Genomic DNA, 13,308 nt, shown 5'->3' on the forward strand with positions numbered 1-13,308 from the left:
ATGTTCTAATTCTAACAAAAATCACACCCTGTGTGAAGGAAGCGGTGCCTTTGGGGCGGGGCTTAACTCATTTGAGTTCGTCCCGTGGTCTGAGTCCACTTACCAATAATGGCTGTTTAAAGCCCAGCCAATGGCCAGACAGAGGGGGCGGGGCTTAAGTAATTACAGTTTGTCCCTATTGGTGGTTTTAGTCCATGTCCAAAATTTGTAGTCCGTAGCATGCTGCGAACTTGAGTTATGGCTGTTTAAAGGCCAGCCAATGGGAAGACAGAGGGGGCGGGGCTTGAGCAATTCATGCTTGGCCCGTATTGGTGGTCTAAGTCCACATACCAAATTTGGACTTGGTGGCATGCTGCAAACTGGAGTTATAGCTGTTTAAAATCCCGTGCTCATCCCGTGCTCATACGGGCGGACGTCCCTGGGGGTCCCTGGACCCCTCTTTGATAACCGGTGGCACGTGTGGCAAATGAGAGGAGAGATGGCATAGGCAATCTCCAAGTCCGTGTGTGTGTGTGTGTGTGTGCGTGTGTTTGTATGTGTTGCTTCTTTGCCGTGCTCATCCCAGGCTCATACACACAGACACGGAGACAAAGCCACGTATAGAGCGGTTGGCACCGCTAAAAAATAGACTGCACTTGTCCGATCCTTTGAGTGTACACGTGATGCGGAAGTCTGCCGCGGAGGAGCTGTTGAGAGTGGTCGAGGATACACTTGATGTACACTCGCTCAATGCGGAAGTGGAGAGCCTCCTCGCCTCCTCCACTCGACATCACTCGCCTCCTCTAAGACGCACATGAACAATTGGACCGCGACTACTTCCGGTTCGAAGTCGGAGTGACCGAGTGGGAGTGAGCGAGTGGCCGAGATTTTCGGTATTGGAATCTGGCTTATGACTCTTTCAAAGTGACACATGTATTTATAGGCCGCTATCCGTCCTGTCTATGTAAGTGTCCTATCCGTCCTGTCTGTGTAAGTGTCCTCTTCCTCCTGTCTGTATAAGTGTCCTATCCGTCCTGTCTATGTAAGTGTCCTATCCCTTCTGTCTGTGTAAGTGTTCTATCCGTCCTGTCTGTATAAGTGTCCTATCCGTCCTGTCTGTATAAGTGTCCTATCCGTCCTGTTTGTATAAGTGTCCTATCCGTCCTGTCTGTATAAGTGTCATATCCCTCCTGTCTATATAAGTGTCCTATCTGTCCTATCTGTCCAATTATGTATCCTATCTAATTGTTACAGTATCCACCATTTCTCAGCCATTTCGTGATGGTTCCTGTCTTACCTAGCCGCTATCCGTCCTGTCTATGTAAGTGTCCTATCCGTCCTGTCTGTGTAAGTGTCCTCTTCCGTCCTGTCTGTGTAAGTGTCCTATCCCTCCTGTCTGTATAAGTGTCCTATCCGTCCTGTCTATGTAAGTGTCCTATCCGTCCTGTCTGTGTAAGTGTTCTATCCGTCCTGTCTGTATAAGTGTCCTATCCGTCCTGTCTGTATAAGTGTCCTATCCCTCCTGTCTGTATAAGTGTCCTATCCGTCCTGTCTGTGTAAGTGTCATATCCCTCCTGTCTGTATAAGTGTCCTATCCGTCCTAAGTGTCCTATCTGTCCTATCTGTCCAATTATGTATCCTATCTAATTGTTACAGTATCCACCATTTCTCAGCCATTTCGTGATTGTTCCTGTCTTACCTCATCATGTATTTATAGGCCGCTATGCGTCACTAGCCAATCGGATCACAGTATTTCACCGTATTGTCACGTGTCACGTGAGGCTTGACCAATCGGTGTGTCATATTTAGAAAGTGAAAACAAAACTCTCCTGGCGGAGAGAATAATAACAACCTGTAAAGCACTGACTCTAAATAAGGACTGTAAGAGTTTTACACACATAAAATATGGTCCTGGAATAAGTTTGAGAACCCTCATCTAGAGTGTAGAGCAGGGGTCTTCAACAGGGGGTCCGAGACCCCTAGGGGGTCCTCAGAGCTACTACAGGGGGTCCGCCAAATCTTTGTGTGATATGATTTTTTTTTACATTAACCACTTGAACCCTATTGCATCGCTTTTCTGAGGAGAACTTTAGCCAAAAATGCGAGGCGTTGTGAACTTGTAGATCTGCTATTTTTGGCAAAGGTGTAGGTGTAGAGGGAAAACAGAGCCGACCAAGTAAAAAGGTTGAATCTGAAACACAATTTTATACAATATAGAGGGGATCCCTGCTTCATCTTTCTCTCAGCTAGGGGGCCCTTGGGCTGAAAACGTTGAAGACCCCTGTCCCCTGGTGTAGAGCATTTTCAAGATTCCTGTTTCCAATCCAGTCTATTACATTAAAGGTAGTTTAGTTTTCCAGTCCTACTCTAGGGCGGCGCCATTGCTTCTGCAGCTCAGAGTTCTGTCCTTCACACAACTTCCGGGGCATTGTCACAGTGACCGTAAACACAGACTGTCGGTAGACAGCACAACCCCACACATCGAACACTAGTGTACACTACGGTGCTATTTTCTATATTTAATATTACTTATGCTATCATTGGGAATTGAAAAAGTACCACAGACAAGTTACAACAACCCTGAAAGTGATGATGAGCGACCTCACCAGAGGAGAGATTGAATGAAAACGGATAGGAGCACCGTCTGTCACACTGACCTGCATCTCTGAAGGTATGCTTAGCTTGTTAGCTACGATAGCCAAGCCTTAATTTTTGGTTTTATAGACTCGAAAAGCAACATCTTTTGTTTGCTATTCATTCACACAACATGAGATATCTGTGTCCACAATCCCCCAATTCTATTCCATTGACCAGATCTGTAGGGGGCGCAGTGGAGTAACTAAAACAATTTTCCATCCAGTGAAATATTTTATTTTCTGTCCAAAAAGTGTATTTTAGACGTGAGGTGGGGGGCTACGAGTGTTCCCACCAAGCACCAAGGAAAAGTAGTCTTTCAACATCTTAAAACCGTCTTTGTTTTGGTGAGTAGCGAAAGTGTATTTTTTGTTTTTCACTAAAGACGAGAGGCTGCCTAGCCAGCGCTACCGGGGGTGTTCGGGCAACGGCTGAAAAGTAACATAGCGTTAAGGATTTTCAGAACCCTGTATACCAGGGGTCTTCAACGTTTACAGGCCAAGGACCCCCTAGCTGAGGGAGAGATGAAGCATGGACCCCCTCTATATTGTATAAAATTGTGTTTCAGATTATGCTTTTTTTGTTTACTTGGTCTGCTCTTTTTTCCCTCTACACCTCTTTGCCAAAAATAGCCGATCTACAAGCCCACAACGCGTTGTGAGCTTGTAGATCTGCTATTTTTGGCTAAAGTTATCCTCAGAGAAGGGATGCTAGGGTTCAAGTGGTTAATGTAAAAAAGAAAAATCATATCACACAAAGATTTGGTGGACCCCCTGTAGTAACTCTGAGGACCCCCTAGGGGTCCCGGACCCCCAGTTGAAGACCCCTGGTCTAGGAAACAAGGGTGTGGACTGTTTTTTGCTGTTTTCAGTCTCAAAGGTTAAGGAGACGTAGAACAAGAGATGCTGATGTGTGCATTTGTTGAATTTTAAGTGTGTGTGTGTTTCAGATGTCCAACAATGATGGCCATCTATCCAGTCACAGCATGTCCCCTCAGCCTCAGGACCAAATGCATTCCTACTGCTCTGCAGCCCTGCGTCAGGACCTGAGCTCTGCTGCCCCCTGGAGGACTTCAGTGTGCAAGCTTCCCATCTTCACCCTAGAGGACAACAACTGCTGTGAGTAAAACACACAGCACCAGGAATGACATTTAGGACGAGTAAGCAAAAGAGATGGGTGGGCCGGCACGCCCCTAACACAGCCTATGGTCATTAAAACAGACGGACATACGCGCACGCTTTCTCAGGGCATGTAGGGATCAAGTGAAAACGGACTTATTTGACAATCTTTTATGTTCCCAAAGACAAGTAACTTGAATTTACTGCTGCGATGATACCAAATGTGACTGATGAAAGCATGGTTGCACCCTGCATGTAGTCATGCTTTGTGAGAAAAAGAAAGATGAGCAAACAACCTTTTGGGTTCCCTGAAACCAAGGCTCAGAGCCTGCAAATCGGTTGTTGGCTGCTGCTCGCCAAGAAGCATCTATAAGGTAGTGAGATAAAACCAACATCATCACAGTCATGCAGTGCTGTTATATATAGTATTATTGCAAATGGTAGGCTGACATCATCATTTGGTTAATTAATTATCAATTATTTAGTGAAGATTCTTTGTTTTTGTTTTGTTTTAATCAATTGTGTAGCCTAAGCTTGAAATGCAGTTATGACCAAATGGATCGCTTGGATACACAGGGACCTTGTGGTTTAGCATGTTGTTCGTGCTGCCTCAGTATTTGTGCACTGTTTAGCAATGTTTGTATGTGGTTTTGTCATCATCCTTTTTTAAATGGTCCAAAAACGAGCTATGCTATTTGGGTTTCATTTTCTTTCGATCTGAATCTCGCTCTCTCATTGATCTTAGACCATTGATCTTGTATACCACGACCCCATATTATGAGGGATGTATTTTGGCTATGAGTGTGTAGCTATGAGTCTGATTGAATTGATTGGTTTATAGATTCCTATTTCATGTTAAGGTAACGATTATTCCATCACAGCACGTCACTCGGAGGGATATCTGTTTGGGCTTGTATCTAATCCATTACATTACCTAAGCATATTAAAAGGCTATAGAGGCTATAGAATAAAATGTGATGTCATAAGTAATAGAGAGAAAGTTAGTGAGAAAAAAGGTCTGCTGTCTGTAAATTAAGTTTTACTGCATACAATAGTTTATATAACAATGAAATGAAATGAAATTAGATATATTCAAATGGTTTGAATATACGTATGGTTGAAAAACAATAAATATTCTAATTACATTTTTGGCCAATTTTGACACAATTCTGAATTCAAAATAGGAGAATGAATCTTATTCAAATCAGAAAACACATTGAGTTACTCTCTACTGACGTTACCTCCCCTCTCCTCCTCCTAGATCTCCCACTCCTCCCTGTGTGTAAAGAGGAGGAGGTGTCCCTTGAACAGCAGGGCCCCAGTCTGGTTCAGGATGAGGAACCAGAGCCTCCACACATTAAAGAAGAACAGGAGGAGAGGAACTCCAGTCTGGTCCAGGAAGAACCAGAGCGTCCACAGATTAAAGTAGAGCAGGAGGAGGAGCTACAACAAACACCAGAGGAGGCTGATGGGTCAACATTGACCTTACATAGACTTATAAAAGGATCCGGATATGTTCTCCGTGTGGATGCTGGTAGATAACATTCTCATGCGTCTCTTTCTCTCTGCATCTTCAGCTTATTATATGAACTCTTCATTAATTCTAGCTGGATCATCTAGTTCTGGTGGCTTGTCTGTTTTAAATAGTTAGTACCCTCTAAAGTTTTAAAACTATATATATATATGAGACAGTGCCTAGAGCCTCCTATGGTCGCCAACACCAGCTGCAACATCTCACCTAACCCGGCCTGGCATTGGCCGGACTGATGGTGTGGATTCACTCACATGCTGCCACGTGTGAGTGGATCCGTGTTGTCGGTCTGCCCTAACCCTAACCCCTAATTAGTACCGTCTCTAACCCCCAATAGACAGTGGGGGCAGTAGCGCATGCCACTTGGACACAGGCCGGGGTCTGATCAGGCTCGGTCGGGTCGCCTGGAGGCGGGTGTCTGTTGCAAGACCCGAAAACACCCTGTGACTCCAGGTAACAACACTGATGATGTGTCCAAGTTTGTGCATCAGTTGATCCTCATATATGTCTAGTTTTGCACTGCCACTTGCACGTTCAAGAGAAGTTATTTAATGTGGAAGAAACGTTTCGGTCGCTTCCTCAGGCACACGACCGAAACATTTTATCATTGATCTCATCTACTGTTTGTCGCCTACGCACCTGCTTTTAAACGAATCTGGGTGTATGGAAGTTCTTTTTCAAAACTATATATATATAAAAGATTAACATTTAACTCACTCTTTTGCCTAGATTTCCCACAGCTGTCTGTGTGTAAAGAAGAGGTTTCCACTGAACAACAGGAGAGGGTCCCCAGTTTGGTTCAGGAGGAACCAGAGTCTCCACAGATTAAAGAAGAACAAGAGGAGTGGAACATCATTTTGGTCCAGGAGGAACCAGAGTCTCCACAGATTAAAGAAGAACAGGAGGAGGAGCTGCTTCAAACACCAGAGGAGGCTGCTGGGTCAACGTTGACATTACTAGTAGTGAAAAGTGAAGATGATGAAGAAAACAGAGAGACAGAGCCTCTAACCAGCACCTCAACTGAACACATGAAAACACAAGCTGAGGAATGGGCAACATCACAGCCATCTAGTGATGACCAGCTCCTCTCTTCACACGGTTCTGAATCGGACACTGAAGACAGTGATGAATGGGAGGAGACAAGGGAGGACCAGTCACCTTTAAACACACTGAAATCACACAAAACACAACACGTGGAAGGACAAAGATCGCCTTTGAGCCACAAGTTTCCCCAGGACCTGAAATCATCAAAACTAACTCCAACCACGAGGAGTCACACAGGGCAGAATAGTTGTATTTGTACAGAGTGTGGCAAGGTCTTTGGTCACATGAGTCGTCTGAAACAACACATGAGGATTCATACAGGTGAAAAACCCTTCACTTGTAAGGTTTGTGAAAGACGTTTCAATAAAAAGGGTGATCTGAAGAGGCACATGATGACTCATACAGGTGAAAAACCCTTCACTTGTACAGATTGCCAAAGAAGTTTCAGTCAAAATGGCCATCTGAAGAGGCACATGATAACTCATGCAGTTGAAAAAGCATTTACTTGTACAGAGTGTGGCGAAGTCTTTGTTCACATGGGTAGCCTGAAACTACACATGAGGATTCATACAGGTGAAAAACACTTTACTTGTACAGATTGTGGCAAAGTATTTGGTTACATGAGTAAAATGAAACAACATATGATGACTCATACAGGTGAAAAACCCTTTACTTGTACATGCTGTAGCAAAGCCTTTGGTCACATGATTAGTCTGAAACTACACATGCGAATTCATACAGGTGAAATACCCTTTACTTGTAAGGTTTGTGAAATACGTTTCAATACAAATGGTGATCTGAATAGACATATGAGGATTCATACAGCTGTCTGTCTAGGAAGTGAGGTGACACGTGATATCTCATACAAAACAAATGTATTATGATTCACTGTGATCCAATATGACCATGCAGAGGAATCACCCAGTCTCATAATGTCAACATTAGTACAATAAACAATTGATCTGTTACTAATTTTGTCAAAGAAAATTATTTGTATTTTCATTTATTTTTACAGTGTATTTGAATGCTCAATAGTACTATTCAATACATGATCCTGTCTCGCTACACTGGTCTCTCTGTCTATCAAAGAATTGATTTCAAAATACTGTTTGTTTATAAAGCACTGAATGGTTTAGGGCCAAAATATATTTCTGATCCTGTGGCTGTGATATATCATTAACCATCCAGACTTCTCAGGTCATCTGGGACAGGTCTGCTTTCTGAACCCAAATTCAGACTAAATGTGGAGACGTAGCGCCAGTTTTTATTCACCACATATCTGGAACAATCTCCCAGAAATCTGCAGTCCTGCTACAACTCTCAATTCTCAGTTGTTCGGTGTACATACGTATGACTGCAGATGTGCCCTGTTGCTGCTGCACTGGCACTATGTATATACTCTGTCACATTGGTTATATCTGCTGCTTTTTAACTGCCTCATTTTATTGATATTTTCCTTTTAAACTACGCACCTTCATATATCTGTTAACACATCGCATGCTATTTAACTGCCTTATTTCATTGCTATTTTAACAACACACCCTGGGCCCTATTTTGTGTGGTGCCTTATCCCTTATGGCTTATCTTATTAGGCATTTGTTGTTATTTTGAGAAAAAAAAATTAAAATAGTGAAAATAGCCGATGTACAAGCTCACAACACATCTATGTAGATCGGTCATTTTCACTATTTTAAAATGTTTTCCAAAATAAAAATAAAAAATCACACCCTGTGTGAAGGTAGCGGCGCCTTTGATACATTTTGATCGATATGTGTTTATAATGTGTTTATAGCCATGTGTCACCTGAAGCTTGACCAATCACTTTGTTGACGCACACGGACAAAGTCAGGTATAGAGCGGCTAGCGCCGCTAAAAATCACACCCTGTGTGAAGTGAGTGGTGCCTTTGATGAGCCCCGTATTGATGTTGTCATCAATGTTTGTGGACAGACATACATACATACATACATACATACGGACACATGGACAAAGTCATGTATAGGAGTGGTTGCCTTCGGCACCACTCAAAAATCACACCCTGTGTGAAGGAAGCGGTGCCTTTGATGAGCCCCGTATTGATTTTGTCATCAATATTTGTTTATGGGACAGACACACACCCGGACAGACACACGGACACACAGACAAAGTCAGATATAGAGCGGTTGGCACCGCTAAAGAATGCCTAACAAGATTAGGCATAAGGGATAAGGCGCCACGCAAGATGGGGCCCTGATGTATAAATAATGCACCTTTTGTGTATTTCACACTACTCATAATGATATCTGACCTGTTTTCTCTTTCTTTTCACCTTTTCTTTTGTGATCTTATTGCTGCTGCATTGGCACTATAGCTCTGCTCTGTCACGTTTGATATTAGCTCCATAAATAACCTCTAGCGGAGTGAGAGGTTCTTTATGGAGCTAGTTTGATATTATATCTTCTGCTTTTTAACTGCCTCATTTTGTTTCCTTTAAACCATGAACCTTACACATCTTCTGCTGTTTAACTGCATCATTCCATTACTATTTTTAACCTCACCATCATACACGTTTATGTAAATATTTCACACTGCTCATATCGATGTCTGACATTTTTAGTTTATTTTCTTTCACCTTTCTTGATCTCATCTCATGATCTAAGAACTGGAGTGACCTGGTCCACTTTCTTGGTATTAGTAAAGACTCATGCAGCAGCATTCTGAATCCACTTGCAGTTGTTTGTCTGTCTGTCTTTGGGGAATGAAGTATTTGCTCAGTCTCAAACCAGACTGTTGGGAAGAATAATGATTAGTGGTAAGACGTAGGAGTTAAATAACTCCAGCAGATGGCAGCAGTAATGCAACACAATGCATGCAGGCTGCCGTTAAAATCCACAGAAGACATTAAGAGAAGTTCCGGTTCCGGGGTATAATTAATTTGGTCACGGTATTCTGTGTTGTTAAACGAACGCAGCGGCACACGGCTAGCACTACGGGGCCATCTTCTGCCATTTATTTCATAGTTTAGTTACGGTATCATCGCGAATCGGAAAAAAAGCACAACAGCAGCTGAACTGTGGTTGTGATGATGAGAGTTACCTGATCAGAGAAGAGATGAAAACCGTCTGTCACTCTGACCTGCATTTGAAGGTAAGTGAATAGCTTGTTTGCTACGACCAGTGGTGGAAAAAGTACAAAATTGTTTTACTTAAGTAAAAGTACACAATACCACAATTTAGAAATACTCTGTTACAAGTAAAAGTCCAGAATTCAACATGTAGTTGAGTAAAAATACAAAAGTATTTGTATCAAAATATACTTAAGTACCAGTAGAAAGTACACCTCGTGCATATTGTCCCATTTCACAAGTTTTCAAATGTATGAAATGTATAAAGATCTTTTGAAAGATCTAAAAGCTGTGAGCTTGTAGATCGGCTATTTTCAAATGGCCGAATTGTATAGGGCTGAAGTGGTTAATGTATGTTTTGTAATAATAATCAAAATCTACAAAGTAAGATGGTAATTAAAGTTGTCAAATAATTGTATTGGATGGATTAAACGTATGATATTTGCCTCTGAGATGTAGTTGAGCAGTAGAAGTAAAAGTAAATCTAAATGCCTGGTTCTCAGAGTGGGGTCTGGCGGGCACCCTCAGGGATCCTAGGTTTCCTCTCTCCTCAGTCAAGATGGATGTAGAACAAGAGAAGCTTGTATGTGCATGTTTACACTCCATGTGCAGTTGTTTAATTTGATAGTGTGTGTGTGTGTGTGTGTGTGTGTGTGTGTGTGTGTGTGTGTGTGTGTGTGTGTGTGTGTGTACCAGATGTCCAACAGTGATGGTCATCTATCTGGTCACAGTGTTCCCCCTCAGGACCACATGCTAGCCAAGAGTAAGGACCTGAACTCTACTGTGTCCTGTAGGACACTGGAGGACAACAACACTTGCAGTGAGTAACAGCCACACACACATGTAGTATTATCTGGTACACACTCCGGGACTCGGTGCCGGTCCGCCCTGCCCTATACGCAAATTACGCGGCCGCTTAGGGCCCCTGCAGGCTGCCAAACTAATACATTAAATACAATTTAAATCGAGAGTCATCATCGCCACGTTTGTTTTGGGAGCCAGGGAGGAACATTAATTAGCATCATCATAGCAGCGATTATCGTCCTATACATGATGACGATCTCAGTGGAGGTATTGTGGTGTCTAAACTGAAGTGATACAAGTGGTGTGGTGAAGCAGCGCTGTAGAATGAAGCACTTGCCTTCCCTGAGAAATGGCAGATCTACAAGCTCACAACAAGACACGCCGCGCTTCAAGCTTTTTAGATCTAGGCTATTTCTGGTGTGCGACACCATCATACGACAAAGTATAAATTAGGTTTTTAAAGTGACAGTACATTTACATTGCCTTGTCTGCTAGAACTTAGTGATAATGATAGATAGGCCATATCTTTTGTGTAACATTTGCCAACTTTTTGCCTAATTTGTCTATCCCCATCCACACTGACATTTTTTTATTTAAATTGTATTATTGTATGTTTTTGCATGACTGATTGAATTGCTCTCTGCTTACATCATCTCCCCTTTCCTCCTACTAGATTTCCTGCAGCTCCCTGTGTGTAAAGAGGAAGTGTTCCCTGAACAGCAGGCGATAAGCTCCAATCTGGTCCAGGAGGAGCCAGAGCCTCCACAGATTAAAGAAGAACAGGAGGAGGAGATAATTCAAAGAGCAGAGGAGGCTCATGCGTCAACAAGCAACAACTTGCCTCAGGACTTGGAATCTAAAAAACAGACTTCATCCATAAGATACATACAGGGGAAGAAAATCCATTGTTGTACAGAGTGTGGCAAAATCTTTTTAGAAAATAGTCACCTGAAGATACACATGAGGTTTCATACAGGTGAAAAACCCTACACTTGTAAGGTTTGTGACAAGAGTTTCACTACCAGTAGTCATAGGACGAGGCACATGAAGACTCATACAGGTGAAAAAGAATTTACTTGTATAACGTGTGGCGAAGTCTTTGGTCAGAAGGGTAGTCTGACAATACACATGAGGATTCATACAGGTGAAAAACCCCTCATTGAATATATGTTAGCAAAGTCTTTGGGCACATGAGTCATCTGAAAGAACACACAAGGATTCATGCAAGAGAAACCCTTTACTTGTAGCAAAAGCTCAAGGAAGTCTGAAAATGTGAGGACCCCAAAACGGGTGAAAACCCCATTATTTGCGTGTCGCAAAGTCTTTGGTCAGAAGGTTAGATTGAAACTACAAGTGGATTCATACATGTGAAAACCCCTTCTACAGGTTGCCAAAGAAGCTTCACACGAAATGTTAATCTGAAGAGGCACATGGACAACAAAAAAAAGTGAATGTTCAACTAACTGTTAGTTGAATACTAACATGATTTTTTCAAAGAAGCAACTTGTGGTAACAGGTGATATCTCATAGAAACACCATATTATTCGCTGTAATCCAATATGACCGTGCAGAGGAATCACTTAATCTGACAATGTTAACATTGTAAAATACAATCAACATAATTCATTTGTTTCTCATTGTCTCAAAGGAAACTATTTATGTCTGTATTTCAGCGCTCAATCATACACTATTGTGACTGTCACAACTGATGTTGGTTTATAAAGCACTGAATGCATGGATTAAAGTTCTTGGTCACCATGACTGATCTTTTATAAGATTAAAGTGTATTTGATTGGGTCAAACTAGCAATAGAATATACATGTTCAGAGAAGCATCTTCCATAGCTTTTGCTTTTCGTCAAAGCAAGTGTATGTAGAACAGAAAGAACATAGCTTTAGAATGATAATACCCTAACATAATTTTTCAATATTGAGCTAGTTGTTTGGGAAATGCAGCACTATGGTGGAGGACTTTTTGCACTATTTCACAAATTCTCAGTCTTAGTCTAGTTTTTGCTTAAATCCTTGTGCGGGCCAAAATACATTTCTGATCTTGTTATACATAATGAACCATCCAGACTCTTCAGGTAGTCTGGGACAGGTCTGTTTTCGGGAACCAACTCCCAGAAATCTGTAGGTCTGCCATGACTCTTCACCTCAGTTTCCACCTGGCTCATCAGACTATTGAACAAGCACTGTCACCAGGTTGGCTGTCCTTATGGCACAGGCCGCCACACCAGATTATATTTCAGTGTATGGTATATGATATGACTGCAGGTGTGCCCTGTTCCATGTATTGATATTTTCCCAGTCCCACCATGCACCTTGTTTACATTTATTACAATCTGTTATTTAACTGCCTTGTTCCATGCTATTTTTAACCACACCTTATGTAGATCATGCACCGTATAAATATTTAACACTGCTGCTCACATTACTATCTGACCTTCTTTTCTGTTTAATTGTTTCTCTATTTCCACCTTTCTTGATGATCTGATCTCTAGATCTAAAAACTGGAGTGATACGATTCACTTTCTTGGTATTAGTAAAGACTCAAGCCGCAGGAATCTGAATCAATTGCAGTCGTCTGATTGTTTTTTGAGGGATAAACCGTAAATTACACCATTAAAGTTGTGTCACGTTTACTGAAGAATATGAATGCATGGACAAGTTTTCCCAAATCCTGCCAAGACAAAATCCTCTAATCCTTTATATATTCTCACAGTGATAGTACCGTATGTTAACTTGCAACATAGTAATAGTTTTAATGTGGGGGAAAATAGTGCCTATCGTGTCATTTTACTTAATGGGGATATATGTACTTCCATATGATATGACTAAATTGCATCTTGTAAATGAGTAATTACTGTGGTCAATGTTAGTCTTTATTTTGTGCATTTTCAAGAATCCCGTTTCCAATCCAGTCTGTATAATTGTAAAGGTCGTGTAGTATTTCGGTCCTACTCTAGGGCGGCGCTATTGCCACCTCCTCATGTTTTGTGAGTTCTCCACATATATAACTTCCGGGGCATTGTCAGCAGTGTTGCCATGTCCGCTTATTATAAGCGACGATGGGCTTTTTTTTGGGCTTGTTTCT

The 13,308-nt window shown here is 41.9% G+C and overlaps 1 protein-coding gene and 1 long non-coding RNA gene across 2 annotated transcripts; both read left to right on the forward strand.

Annotated features, from left to right (window-relative positions):
• Positions 1-2,542: 2,542 nt before the first annotated feature.
• Positions 2,543-7,190, forward strand: LOC311064328 (uncharacterized protein; the record flags this gene model as incomplete). Its single annotated transcript, XM_084084161.1, has 4 exons — positions 2,543-2,650; positions 3,563-3,731; positions 4,993-5,265; positions 5,992-7,190. Exons 2-4 carry the CDS (start codon positions 3,563-3,565, stop codon positions 7,188-7,190), a joined length of 1,641 nt encoding a protein of 546 aa, XP_083940287.1. The 5' UTR covers positions 2,543-2,650.
• Positions 7,191-9,244: 2,054 nt separating this feature from the next.
• On the forward strand, positions 9,245-12,796 carry LOC311064157. Its single transcript, XR_014602686.1, has 3 exons — positions 9,245-9,431; positions 10,105-10,228; positions 10,886-12,796. It is a non-coding gene; the product is annotated as an uncharacterized lncRNA (long non-coding RNA).
• The last annotated feature ends 512 nt before the right edge of the window (positions 12,797-13,308 follow it).

This window comes from Gymnoscopelus microlampas (assembly GCF_963454915.1).
Source record: "Gymnoscopelus microlampas genome assembly, chromosome: 17".
In the NCBI taxonomy this organism is placed as follows: Eukaryota; Metazoa; Chordata; class Actinopteri; order Myctophiformes; family Myctophidae; genus Gymnoscopelus; species Gymnoscopelus microlampas.